A 15093-nucleotide genomic window follows, 5' to 3' on the forward strand; every position below is an offset into this window, starting at 1 on the left:
CACCTCTATAAAATATCTAGGAATCCATATACCCACAGATCTATCCGACCTCTATGAATGCAATTATGTCCCACTGACATCAGAAATTAAGGCAGACCTACAGCGCTGGTCATTATTGCCAATGAATATGCATAATCGGATAGATATAATAAAAATGAATCTTTTGCCAAAGCTTCTCTATTTGTTCCAGGCGCTGCCTATACACGTACCCTCCAAGCAATTTAACGATTGGAACAGGATGATCTCTAATTTTATTTGGGTCAAACAAAAACCAAGAATAAAATTTCAGACGTTACAACTGCAAATGGACAAAGGTGGACTCGCTCTGCCGTGTCTTGAGGACTATTATAGGGCTGCACAGTTAAGAGTGATGATTGGGTGGTGTGATCCAATGTGTGAGGCTAAATGGAAGGAGACAGATCAATCCTACTGTGAGACACCGCTTCAATCACTGCTTGGAGATCAACCACTCATTAAAAGACATACAGATGCAGACCTGCTCCCGGCACTAATGAAAGTGCCCATAGAGATATGGCATAGGTTACTCAAATATGAGAAAACTGAAAAAAGTGCCCGGACTTTACGATGGCCTGCTTACGTTTCAGATTTTGCACCTGCAAACATGGATAAGAGATTTATACAGTGGTCAAATAAGGGTATAACAGGCTACTGGAAGATTACAGAAAAAATGTACTAAAAGACTACCAGCAACTCCAGAGAAGTACTTGGAAAGACATGATTTCTTTAGATACCTCCAGCTGAGGCACCATTACGACAGAAACATAAAATTCCTAGAAGAGGAGGACACGGGCTTGGTTAAAATCTTCCTTGACTCTTGTAAGGGGAATGCACCAAAGAAACAGATATCCAGATTATACAAATGTTTACAAACATGTAGGAATAATGACACAATGTATATCAAAACTAGATGGGAAAAAGAGGCTGAAATAATAATACATGACGACAGCTGGTTCAATATATGTAAGGCTGTGGTAATGACCTCGAGCTCAGGTCTATGGAGGGAATTTGCATGGAAAAACAGTGCGTTTTTTTGTCACGCCTAATGCTAAGAGTAAACAAAGTAAAGACCCCGACAAGGCTCAATGTTGGAGGAACTGTGGAAGTGTATCTGCAGGACATTTTCATATTTTTTGGGAATGTGCTAAGATTGTCCCCTATTGGCTAGTAGTGATCAAAGTAATCAACACCATGATGGGCTTGAACTTGGCTCCTGATTTCACTGTGTTTTATCTATGTGATTTGCTACAAGGACTGAGGAATTCAGACAAATATCTTTTATTGATATTATTGGCTGGTGCAAAGAAAGCCATAACTCGCAAATGGCTAAACGTGGATCCACCATCATTCTTGGACTGGATAGGCATTATCAAGGACATTTACACAATGGAGAGACTGACTTTTTCTCTAAGACTGGCTGCCGATAAATTTGAGGAAATACTGGAAAAAATGGGACCTTTACTTAAATGGAAAAGTATTTTAATTTCTGATACCATGTTTCATTGCTGTAGTTCATCTATTTGATCTGATTGTACCATAAAGGGATATGTCTTTTTTTTTGTTTGTCAGCCTAGATGCTCTGTGCTTGTTGGGGGTCTGAATGTTTTGTAAAAAAATGTATATATACAGGACTGTCAATAAAAATAAAGTGTAAAAAAATAAATAAATAAAAAAAAATAAATGCCTGAAATTTTCACTGCCCTCTCTTGCCATCGGAGTGAATTTAGGACAGACACACAAAAAAATGTCTAGTGACAATTTCTGAATAATATAAAGAATTTCACAACACAGTGAACTAGAAAAACCTTCATAAAAACAAGAGAGGACATTTTTTCATCCACATGAAAATATCTTGAACAACAAAGAGTGGAAGAACTGAAAGGCCTTGTTATTGTTACGCACTGTTTTTTGCATGGTGAGGCACTCGTTGCCAAGATCTAGCTCCTCTGTCAGATGATGTTGTGTATGTGATGAACTTTGTCAGGACAAGACCTCTGAGAAGCTGCATACATCCATCTTTATGTGAGGAAATGGATGCAGACGCATAACAGCTTTATTATCCATACGGAGGTCTGAAAGTTGTCGAGGGGCAAAGTACGGGCCTGTCTATATTAGCTGCAGAAGGAACAAAAACTGTTTTTGACTGCTGAGAGGAACAGCGATGAGTGGTGTGTGCGGCTGCCATACAAGGAGACGTCAACACTGCCGCACTGTGTGACATAACAGGTAAACATCTGGAAAGTCTTAGAGAGAAGTTGTCATTTTATTTCCTCTGAACTTTCACTGAATGCCTTCACTGGGATATGAACCACAATAGATCAGCAGCAGTTTTTGGAAAGGAAGTGATTTGGTAAGAGCAGGAGGAACTAACTGAACTGAGACAAGCTAAGCTCTGCTGATCTACCTTTGGACAGTTTTTAGCCGACTGCTGCCACTCACACACACTAGGGTTGGGCGATATGTAAAAATTTTCCAACCGGCAATTGTCAGTCCAACAACCGCCGATGGGCGATATATTTGCACATGCGCAGACTTTTTGATGGGCAGGGCAATGTAATCATGCACAGACTGATTTGTGCGTTTACAACACAGAAGAAGTCCAAACATGGAAGAGGTAATCCCCCCCCCCCCCCCCCCCCCCAAAAAAAAAACCCCACTGTCAGCGTTAATGCAGCTTAAACGCGATCATCACGATTAAAATTTTTAACGCTCTCAACCCATCTGGAGCGCAGAATGAACAAAATTTGGACAAACTGCCGAAATGCATTGACAGAGACATTGTAATGACGGCGCGTTAACGCTGACAGCACTACAAAAAATATAAAGTCGCCAATTTGGGAATTTTTTGGCTTTAAACCAGATGAAAGAGGATGTAATCAAAGCGGTGTGCCACTTGTGTATGGAACGCCAGTACTTCCGTAATGAATTGATTAAATACACCATTAAATTATTAATTAAATGTGGCAATAATTAATTAAAATTGTAAATAATTAATTAAAATGGGAAATAATTAATTAAATACATATTTTTGACACATTTAATTAATTAATTATTGACACATGTAATTAATTATTTATTTATTTCACATTGCCAAATTTAAATAATTATTTAATGGTGTATTTAATTAATTCATTTTGGCACAGTTGACTCCTTCAGGTCTCACCATGAATTTATTTTATCTGTCAACCTCACCCATTGAACTCAGGGGGCGGGGTTAACGCTGATCGAGTCAAAACCATTGCTTTGGCCTGGTGGCCATTGTTTTTAGCACACAGCAACCGGCATGTTGAAACTAACAGAACTGAACTTTGAAAAACCCTGTTTATGTGTCACCAAATACCGTTTTAATATTTTTTAGAATGTAGTGGTTTAATCTTCAGATGTCTGGTCGGTTTGTCAAGATACAGCCTCTTTGCAAAAGTGCTTTGATGATTTCGGAGATGTCTGCCCAGCCCAGTCTCACGGCAAAGCGTGGGATAGACCCGCTTGCCTCGCAAGCAATTGAGCTGTTATTACCGCCGACAAAATGCAGGTCCCGGTACACAGCTGCCATTATATTTATCGGGTTTTTATTTCCTGATGTTCGTATGTGTCATACCTGTTTCAGTCGCCAATTCTGAATTATAACTAACATTAAAAACATGTTTAAGGAGGAGAGAGAGCAAATAAATCTGATTAACATCTGATCTTTGGGTTTTTGTTCAATAATCAGCGTGACCTGCGTATAAACCCATAAAAGAAATAACGTTGGTGTTTCTGTCATGTAGTAACTGTTAGGTTTAACTGTACAAAGGTTGTTCGACACTAGGGGTGGGCGGTATAAACGGTATACGGTAGAAACGATATAAATTTGGCCAACGGTAGAGATTTTGACTCTACCGCGATAGCGCATGTTGATGGTGTCATCAAGCTGCGCCTGTTTTGGTCGAAAACATTGCAGCAGCTGCAAACAACATCATCTGCAAATTATGCTGGGCGACAGTAATAGCAAAGAGACGAAGCACTTTTGGAAGATGGGGAAAGCCAAAAACTGTGCTTCCTCCACTTCCCTACCATTGATTCATTAATGCTGAATTCTCTCGCAGCTGCTCTATTCCCATGTTGTTGCAGTATATTAATGATTAACCTCGTATTGTGGATGGATTATCTCAGTTGTTCTCCTGACTGAAGTTTGGTCCGTTTATAGCATCCTGCCATGCAATTGCATTTGTCCCTAACCACCAGAAACCCTCACGTTAACTTTTATCAAGTGGAAAAAGGTTAGCGGTCATCCTTCAGCTTCACTGTGCTAATGTTATGCTAACGTAGCTGTTTTGCTAGCAGTCACGTAGCACATCATTATATACCAGCTAGCTCAACTTCAGTAACCCTACAAACGTCACTGCTGTTTAGTTTTCTGTCTTCATTTATGTTGGAAGTGATAGCAGAGCTGTACTTTTTAATTTTTTCAGAAATCTCTCAGTCAGAACATTGCATATCATGTCCGTAATGCTCCGGCAATCCATCAAGCCGTGCGCCTTCATAGCTTACCAAAGTCGTACTAAAACATTTTTGACAGATTTCTGCGCCCATGTACTACATAAAATCGGTTCGAGGTCAGTAAGCACAACCAGAATTCACACAAGGCGCATTTTCGATTTTTGAGAAAATTAAAGGAATTTAAGTGTGCCTTATAGTGTGTAAAACACGTTATAGAGAAGAAAATAATATATCGCGATATATATCGTTACCGTACATGCTTCAAATTATACCGTGATATGGATTTTAGGCCATATCGCCCAGCCCTATTCGACACTATGAAACACATACAGACTTCATGATGTTCGGCTAATATTTTTATTGTGAATATCAATCATGAGGGTAAACGGCCCTGTACACCACGAAGCGAGGTCAGCATATCCACGATATCTTCAGCTCTCTGAGTTAACCCAGAGTTTCACAGCTCGGTCACATGAAAATGTCGGCAGCATCAAACTAATCTAACGGTCATCTATGAATAATTCACGGGTCATATCTATATGATTTTACAGAAAACCATCCATATTAGCTACTGCCAACTATTCCAGAGATGTGAAAATCTACAATATAAAGAACACAAAAACATAGCAGTTTAACGCAAAACTGTAACAGAGATGAACGCGTCAGTTTGTCACAGATCAAAGTGGAATGAAAGTGATTGGTTGAACAGGTGTTCGTGATCTGCGTTATCTGCATTTTCATCAGCGTAAGAGACTCAGCAGCAGATTAGAATAACATTTATACATTTAATAAATCACCAAATTAATACATGCAAGAAACGATCAAACCTGTTCCGACAATTTGAATTTGTATTCTCTCCGCTGCAGACTCGCTGCTGTTTAAATGTAAAATTGTTGTCTGACCTCCATCGATCCAGAGTCCGTGATTACCATGGTTACTGCATAAGCAGCTGTAATTTAAATGTGAAATACGCGTGCTATATCATAAACTATGATATAAATAAGGAGGTCCTATTAACATGTTTAGTTTTAAAGGACACCTTTCTGCCTTTAGTCTCATTCATGAGCAGTATTAGTTTTCTTCTAACATCCAGAAGTCTGCACGATGTGTTTCATAGTTTGTAACAAGCCTTTGACAGTTGAACATAACATGACCGAAACAAAAAAACAAAAAATAAATAAATAAATCACACAAATTATATGTTAACCTCATTTATTTTTAGTTAAGTAAACTCTAAAAATTATAACAGATAGCTGGTGTTTAGAATACAGTTGAATAGCTATTAAAAAACAGATGATATAATATTTCTGTCCAGGTTGCAGTCTTCAAGATGAACATGCTGTTGCAAACTCTGCTCCTCTCGCTGGAAATGCGCCTTCTCTTTCCTTTTTGTATAAAAACATTTTAGTTTAATCTCAAAATTCACTGTTAAATCCAAAACACACCAGATAAAGAAAAGCGAATGGTTCAGTCTAACACATGTGCCAGTGAACCATTAAAGTTCAGTAAAACTATGCAGTTATGAAACGTAACTTTAACCTCAGCCAAACCGATTTGTCCATCCATCCATCCATCTTCATCTGCTTTATCCGGGGCCGGGTCGCGGGGGCAGCAGCCTAAGCAGAGAAGCCCAGACCTCCCTCTCCCCAGCCACCTCCTCCAGCTTATCCGGGGGAACACCAAGGCGTTCTCAGGCCAGCCGAGAGATATAATCTCTCCAGCGTGTCCTGGGTCTGCCCCGGGGCCTCCTCCCGGTGGGACATGCCCGGAACACCTCACGCAGGAGGCGCCCAGGAGGCATCCTTGTCAGATGCCCGAACCACCTCAGCTGGCTCCTTTCGATGTGGAGGAGCAGCGGCTCTACTCTGAGCCCCTCCCGGGTGGCTGAACTTCTCACCCTATCTCTAAGGGAGAGGCCAGCCACCCTTCGGAGGAAGCTCATTTCCGCCGCTTGTATCCGCGATCTAGTTCTTTCGGTCACTACCCACAGCTCGTGGCCATAGGTGAGGGTAGGGACGTAGATCGACCGGTAAATTGAGAGCTTCGCTTTTACACTCAGCTCCCTCTTCACCACGACGGACCGGTGCAGCGTCTGCATCACTGCAGCCGCAGCACCAATCCGTCTGTCAATCTCCGGCTCCCTTCTCCCATCACTCGCGAACAAGACCCCGAGATACTTGAACTCCTCCACTTGGGGCAGGAACTCATCCCCGACCCGGAGTGGGCACTCCACCCTTTTCCGACTGAGAACCATGGCCTCAGTTTTGGAGGTGCTGATCCTCATTCCCGCTGCTTCACACTCGGCTGCGAACCATTCCAGTGCGAGCTGGAGGCCATCACCCGATGAAGCCAACAGAACCACATCATCCGCGAAAAGCAGAGATGAGATTCTTAGGCCACCAAAGAGAAAGCCCTCCGCCACTTGGCTGCGCCTAGAAATCCTGTCCATAAAAATTATGAACAGAATCGATGACAAAGGGCAGCCCTGGCAGAGCCCATCTCCCACCGGGAACGAGTCCGACTTATTGCCGGCAATGCGAACCAAGCTCTTGCAACGGTTGTATAGGGATCGAATGGCCCGTAGCAATGGGCCAGACACCCCATACTCCGCCAGCACCTCCCACAGGACACCCCGAGGGGCACGGTCGAATGCCTTCTCCAAGTCCACAAAACACATGTATACTGGTTGGGCAAACTCCCATGCACCCTCAAGTATCCTTGAGAGGATAAAGAGCTGGTCCGGTGTTCCGCGACCAGGACGAAAACCGCATTGTTCCTCCTGTATCCGAGGTTCGACTAGCGGACGAACTCTCCTTTCCAGCACCCTGGGATAGACTTTCCCAGGGAGGCTGAGGAGTGTGATCCCCCTGTAGTTGGAACACACCCTCCGGTCCCCCTTCTTGAAGATGGGGACCACCACCCCGGTCTGCCAGTCCAGGGGTACTGCCCCTGATCTCCACGCAACATTGTAGAGGCGTGTCAACCAGGACAGCCCTACAACATCCAGAGCCTTCAGGAACTCGGGGCGGACCTCATCAACACCAGGGGCTCTGCCACCAAGGAGTTGTTTAACTGCCTCAGTAACCTCGCCTCCGGAAATTGGGGGGTCATTCCCCTCATCCCCAGACTCTGCTTCCTCCTCGGAAGATGTGTCAGTGGGATTAAGGAGGTCGTCGAAGTATTCCTTCCACCGCCTGACAATTTTCTCAGTCGAAGCCAAACCGATTTGCTCAGTTGTAAATAAAACAGCGAAGTAAACGTGACCCGACAAACAAAACCTGAGTGAATTAAGTCCAGTTAAACACTGGGCCACTGAACCACTGAGCGCTAAAACTCAGGTGAGGTTTCAAAGCTGTGTGCCGGTGATTGGACATAAGCCGCTGATAAAGTGGGTTCGCCAATAAAGTGCTCTGTTGGGAAACAAGCTCCAGCAGCTCTGCACTCGGGAAAAAACTATATTTACTCATCTTGTGCAGAAAAATGCGCCGACATTGCGTTATATCGAGCACCGGCTGCCCAGTTAAACTGTGACTATCACCAGGTAACGTGGGCGTGTTTCTTGAATTAGCAGCAGGTGTTAAACAGCTGACAAGTGAGGAGGAGGATGCATGCAGGTAAACTGAGGGCCTGTTGAGCTGATCGCTGGTGTCGTGAGAAAAATGTCAGCTCCTTCTTTATGTTACAGAAGTACAGAGACACAAGACCAGGCGGAAAGAGACGATCGTTCGGTGCAAATGAGAATCTGCGAATGCAACATGTGGAACACGGAGAGTGGAATATGTAAACAAACCGGTTAACGTAACCCCCCCCCCCCCCCTTTCCCCAAAAAACAAACAAACTAAAACAAAACAAAAAAACTGTCAAGATGGAACACCGGGGCTGTGAGCTTGGTACACTCTGTCAGCTGACTGATAGCAGAGCTAGTGACATCTCTGAAAACACCTGAGCACTTTTGTAAACATGTTCTATGTTGACAACCTGACCAGACATGTGAAGATTACGCCACTACATTCGCGGCTGTAGTTGTGTACTTTGTGACAGAAAAACGGGGTATTTTAAAACTTTACACCACCACCATTGCTGCCTGTGATTTGAAATGCATTCTGGGATACCTGGCTGCCCCAAGTCCACATAAGCAATCGATTATCTAGGATCGACCTGTCTTGACTTACTTTGTACGACAACCAATCAAATGTTAGAGAAGCTGCAGTGGCAGCGTTAACCCTGCCCACTTAGTTTGATGGGTGAGGCTGACAGATAAAATTATTTCAAGGTGAGACATGAAGGGGACAATAGTGCCATAATGAATTAAAAAAATAAATCATTAAATAATTAATTAAAATGGTCAATAATTATTTAAATGTGTTATTAATTAATTAAATATGTCAATAATTAATTAAATGTGTCAATAATTAATTACATGTGTCGTAAATATTTATTGAATTAATTATTTCCAATTTTAATTAATTATTGCCACATTTAATTAATTATTTAATGGTGTATTTAATTCATTCATTATGTCAGTCCTGGCGTTCCATACTTGTGCAGACGTATAGTGCGAGAAAAGTACTGACACGACTAATTTGCATGAGCATGTACATGTCCTCCATCTGGCTGCGTATGCTAGGCTATCACCAGCTTCTGCAGCTCCATCAACAAGCATTTGGGCGCACTCTGAGGAGGGTGCATTTGCTCGCAGATGAAAGAGGGTGTTGTTAAAACAGCGCTATTATTTTTTTTTTCTGTTGACTAGTTCTATTAGCTCCATCATTATTAGCAAACTTACTCATGGGCAAATAAATAAATCGCCCTTGTAAAAACTATCGACGATAGGCTCGATATATTCGTCCAAACGCCCAACCCTAACACACACACACAAACTAGAGGGTTCTTTCTTCTTTCTCTGACTTTGTCAAATCTATGTTTCCTACTGGATACACTTCATCTGAGCCACAGGAGTGGGAGAAGTGGAAGTGGGTTTATTTAAGCCCAGACACCCCACCACAAACATCCTTCCTACCAGCTTCGGTGGGGTTTTTTAAAACGTGCGTGCTCATACATACACACAGAGGCACTTCATGAGTTACATGCAGGGTCAAAACCATCAACAGTTGTTCACATGTAAAATATGCAAGATTGTTGCCCCCACTCCCTCACCCCACCCCCAATGAGGTTTTAGTGGAGTTGGGAAAACTGGGAGAAAAATAAGTATACCTGAAAACTGGAAATTGAAGGATCAAAGGTTAAACTTAATCTCATGCCTTTGACTTCCAGCAGTCACTGTCAACACACATTGTCACACTCAACCCACTCCCAGTACCACTGCTCTAACGCAGTTTGTCTTTTTGTTGTTACCAGTTTTGTTAATTAGGAAGCACAACGGGCAGTCAGTAAATAAGAAGAAAATGGACGTGTAGTGTATAAAAAGTGTCTGATCTTATGAGAATGTTCTCAAATGCTGCAGATCCAAGCATTCTTCTTTACTTTGGGCTATTTTAAGGACCAATGTAATCCAGCCACAAATTACATATTGTTATAATTACACAAAATGTGTTCTAGACCACAAAATGTGTTCCTTATACCTGACTGTTAGGACCTCCAAGCCTGTAGTTATATTCATTATTAGTTGGAGCCCCTCCTCATTGTTCTTCTTCTTCTTTGGTGCAACCCTATAAATACAGTGTACCGCTTTGGCCTCTCTCCTTTTCTACAATTCCCCTGTGGGAGAGGTGGGTGTCATTTCTTTCCAGACACTGTATAACACACATATAATGTATATTTATCCACCCTGATGCTTCTGACTGTGATTTTAGTTCAATTATTGCCATCATTGTGCCTGTTTTTGTGAGATGCTATAAATGTATAGTATGTGTGTGTCACAAATGTGTTTTAGGTGCCGTTAACGCTAGCATGATATATAATTCTGGCTAGCTTGGAAGTTGTGATGGGTTGAGCTAACCCTCTCCCCCACTGTTTGTATTTGGTCGTAGGAGCTGGAGCGAGCAAGTTATTTACTTGGAGGTCTTTCTTTCTTTTACCTTTCTTTGTCAGGTATGTCGGATTTTGTGTTGGTGTTTTTTTTTTATCTTATGTCAAATATGTTCCATGTAAGTTCGTACTTTATGTTTAATGTAAAAATAAATGCAGCCCCTTTTCTACAATTCCCCTGTGAGAGAGGAGCTTTCTTTCTTTTACCTTTCTTTGTCAGACACAACGCAGAAACACACCGGTTACACTAACACCTTGTAAGACAGTCTCTGTGATATTATCCTCAGAATATGTTAGATGAAAAGATCCAAAAGAGAGATACAACTCAAACATACACACCTATTACAAGTCCTACAGTGAGTTTCAGTATCAAACCAATGAAACCAACAAAAATCAGCTTCTCGCGCTTTTAATTTTTATGGAATAATGTTTTGTCTTCACTCTCTGTTCCCCACATGTTTAAAACAAAGAAAACGTCACATACACTACTGTGCAATAGTCTTGAGCTCCCCCTGATTTCTTTATATTTTGCCTACAATGAGCCTGATTTTAGTCATCTGTAGTCAAGTGGTCTGAAAAGAAAGACATTGGCTGCCTTTTCTATCATATTCAGTTCAGTCTTTGTGCCTGACCATTTACAGAGAAATGTCTTTGTTTGTTATTGTTTTTCCCTAAACCACTTAACACTGACCTATGAATCATTCAAGCATTTTAAAAAAGCACTGAACTTATGACATAAATCACTATTGGGTCTACACAAAACAGACAACCTAAGACAGAACCCATTTTAAATTATATCTTTAGTCACTTTGTTACTAGCAACCTGTTAAAAAAAACATACAATGTATGTAATACATGTGTGTAATGTATCCTATTTCTTTGGTTGAGGGCAAAGATAAAACAGGTTGGCAGGCATAAAATAGTATTCCTGCACCAACAAAGCATGTTTCAGCATGGTGTGCAGTGCATCCTCAAAAAATAAGAAGTGGTAGGCATGAAAAAAAATCCAACTGTAGTAGACGAGGAGTATATGACTCATGAGAGGGGGAAAAAATACAGCAAGCCCTAACACAGTACCTGAGAGATGCATCTGGACCTTCAGTTTACAACCTGGGTTATAATAAAACTGTAAACTGTGTAAACTGTTTTTACTCACTTGGGAGTTTAGTTGGGTTACACAAAGTTGGGATGCACAGTCAGCCAAGAGTAGATGTCATTAGATATGTTATCAAGCAGACACAGGAGCTAAGGACATTTAGTGATGGGGACAGGATTGGCAGTAAAACAGGTATCAGCCACCAAAAATAATAAATCTAATATTTTCTATTAATTCTATTTTTTATATGATATTCATTTGTTTCAGACAGTTGTTCCAACAAGGAACTTAAACTCCTGCACTCTTAGAAAACACGGCTAAATTTTTTGATTTATAAAAAACACTAGAGCTGTACTTCTTCTGCTTCCTCAGTAGGTTAGTAAGTTTGTGTTACTGTGTCACTAAGGTGCTAGTTTTTGTTATTTCAGTAAGTATCCTGTGCCAGTACCCTCACTTCTTGTACTCTTGTTGAAACTACAGCTACATTTTTTAGCTTATTCTTTCTCATCCTTGTTGACTGGTGCCACACAAACAATGCTCCTCTGAAGGCTTTTGAATCTAAAATTTAAGAGAAGGTGAACTACAACTTTACTTTCACACTTGAATATATTATTTATTTTTATTGTCTGCCTCCATCACTTTAAGCGTGAGCCTGGAAGCTGAAATAGACAAGGGACAGTGGAGATTTGGGATTTCACGAGTGTGCAGTTAGAGAAGAGGTGAAAGCACTGCCATGGCTTTATTGTCTTTAAAAATTCAAACATCGGTCAAACTTGTGATATTTATTACTGTCTTTTAAAAAAAAACCAAAACACTGTCACATTTCCAAGTGTGATCACCTTTCGTACAATTAACCCAAATGTGTGTGATAACCTGTGTGCATGCATGTGTGTACCTCTCTTGCAGTTCCTGGTCACTTAAATGTAGTTGTTCCTTTAGAGTCTGGTATCTGTCCCACCTCAGCAGCCTGGTCCCATCATACAGATCTATCTCCCTGTCATAGAGTAACCTGGGGCAAGAAAATAAAATCTGAGAAATGAGCTGAGTGGTGTGTGTTTGTTTGTTATTTTACAGCAACAGCTTCCTTTATTAAGAAACTGAAACAATAAGAAATACATTAAAGCAGAACCTTAGCTGATGTGGAGCGTTCTGAAAGGAGAACACAGAGTACAGATGGCACAGATAACAAAAAACCCAATATCAACAGAGCATTTGGAAAATATCACAGCAGCTACATCCAGGAAATGAGCCAAAGCACCTGGATAGTACAGCCAAGGTTCCCAGGTTGACTCTGTGTATGCCGTCGAGAAGCAGCAGCTTGCCCTCCATGGCAGCAGTGACCAGTGGAGATGGCCTCCATGCTGTGTCCCCATTTGGGAGCGTGTACCTCTGTTGGAGAAGGTCCCTGACTGTCATGTCCTGGGAATCAAACACAATGGAGGGAGGTGTGTGATAAAGGCAAGAAAGTGGGAGATGGAAAATGAACAGCAGGGACAGATGTGTACAGCAGGTTGGCAGAGCGAAAAAGATCTAAAAATAGTCAGAAGTGATTCTGTCTGCGATTGCGTTTAGTAATTGTGAAGACAAGATGACAAATACACCAGCTTTCCATTTTTCCCTCCTTTAACTCTGTTCCCAGATGGTTTGGCCCAGCTGCTAAATGCAATATCTCTGCTTTACAGATAACGCTGTCTGTTAAGCAAGACTGTCATATTCACTATCACGCTGCCATGTCATGGTAAAGACAGGGGGTAGACGAGGGAGGACAAGTGCAGTTGCAAAATTTGTTCTAGGCAGTGATTACTGCAATCCTAACTGCTTCACAGCAACATACTACTCATTGCTTTCTTGAATTAAAGAGAATTAGGTACAGCTGTAACAGCAGCTGGTATGAGAGAGCATCATTTTGTCACAATATCAAGTTCAAACATTAAAAGACTCAGAGGAAGTGTCATTTGTCCTAGATCCGGTGACATTTATCATTTCTATGCATCATAAACCCCTCAAGTCCTGTCTATTATTTTGACATTTTCATCTAACAGAACAGACAGTGATGCATTCAGTGAGAGCTCCAACAAGTAAGGCCACACTGATAAACATGGGACATAACAATACTATCTCTCCCCATCACCAGGCTGGAGTGAAAGCCTGAAAGCCTTATAATAATAAATCAGAGAGACTGGTGCTATTGAACCAGGTTAATTTTCTTTTTAAATGTCATAAAAAAAACAAACAAACATCAACAGCAGGGCAAACACAACAGTGCCCATGCGAAGGATGGTATTCTATACATATGCTCTTTAAAAGATTTTCTGCAAAATGTTTTATGACAATCCTGATGAAGGTCATGAATCAAATCACTGACCTGGCCAGTACATTCATTCATTTTAAGATTATTGAGGTTTTAGCAGTCTCTCTATTTATTATGGTCTGTGGTCTACTCTGGTGATGTACAGAGGCAAAGCTCCAAAAATGGTGTCTCTGTCCAACAAATTATGGACTTAACCCCATGTAACCCCCCCCCACACACACACACACACACACAGCTTGTTGAAGGACACAATTTATATTCTGTTCTCTAGCCTGACATGTCACTTTGCTTTCCCAAAAATGGGGTTTTCAGAGTTGACCAGATGAATTGCGTGGTGAAGGATTCCACAATTCCCGCAGCACAGGTCACCCCTGACCTCAGCTAGCTAAGAATAGCAGCTACATGATGCATTCATACATACAGAGCTGCAGCACACCCGCTTCCTGCACAATTATCACCGAGCTGACTACACTCCACACACACACACATATATTGCACAAATGCACTGTACACTCATTCAAAATTCTAAAAGCAATAAAAAAATCAAAATAAATTAACCAACTGAGCATGCACTTCAACTTATGCTTTTCCCTATTTTCTCTCATATATACATACTGCTCAAAAAATTTACAGGAACACTTTTTCATCAGAGAACAGCATCAAGTCCATTAAAATTCTGGGATTTTGATCTGATTGGTTAGGTATCGGGATGATGCCCTGGTCCAGATCTGGGTGGGCACCATCCATCATCTCAGAAGGCCAAAACAGCTCCAATATAAGATACATAAGCATTATATTTACCTGTCAATCATGCAAAGTTAATCTAGTAAAGTCCAAAATTTTAAATATGAAGCTGGAAATTAGCATAAACTTAAATCTAAGAAGACTTTTAATAAAATACCCTGATAGCAACATTTGCTTGCCTCTCCACCCTACTGGTTGGAGTTCTCTATGGCCATCTGGACATCAGTGCCAGAGTATAAATTGTTGTTAACAAAATGCTGTGTCCGCATGTAGTGCTGGGAGCCCAAGGTAGACAGAACAGTGCTACACCCTCTTCATGACATATCTGAGTTATCTGAGCCATTGATAATAATATTTTTCCCTGACATTATAAATACTTTATTAGATTAGCATATATTTACTGCCTAAGTGATACTGCTTTAATTTGCAAACTAAGACAGATATATACATGACGAAC

The 15093-nt window shown here is 41.2% G+C and overlaps 1 protein-coding gene across 1 annotated transcript in view; it reads right to left on the reverse strand.

Moving 5' to 3' along the window:
- vwa8 (von Willebrand factor A domain containing 8) overlaps positions 1-15093 on the reverse strand; it is a 101750-nt gene that overhangs the window by 68910 nt on the left and 17747 nt on the right. The window contains exons 13-14 of the mRNA XM_063498727.1: positions 12840-13000; positions 12477-12590 (exon numbers count right to left, since the gene is read on the reverse strand). Of these exons, the coding sequence (XP_063354797.1) occupies positions 12477-12590; positions 12840-13000 (275 nt within the window). The remainder of the gene's footprint in view (positions 1-12476; positions 12591-12839; positions 13001-15093) is intronic.

The sequence above is a fragment of the Pelmatolapia mariae genome, linkage group LG16_19 (assembly GCF_036321145.2).
Source record: "Pelmatolapia mariae isolate MD_Pm_ZW linkage group LG16_19, Pm_UMD_F_2, whole genome shotgun sequence".
NCBI classification, from domain to species: Eukaryota; Metazoa; Chordata; class Actinopteri; order Cichliformes; family Cichlidae; genus Pelmatolapia; species Pelmatolapia mariae.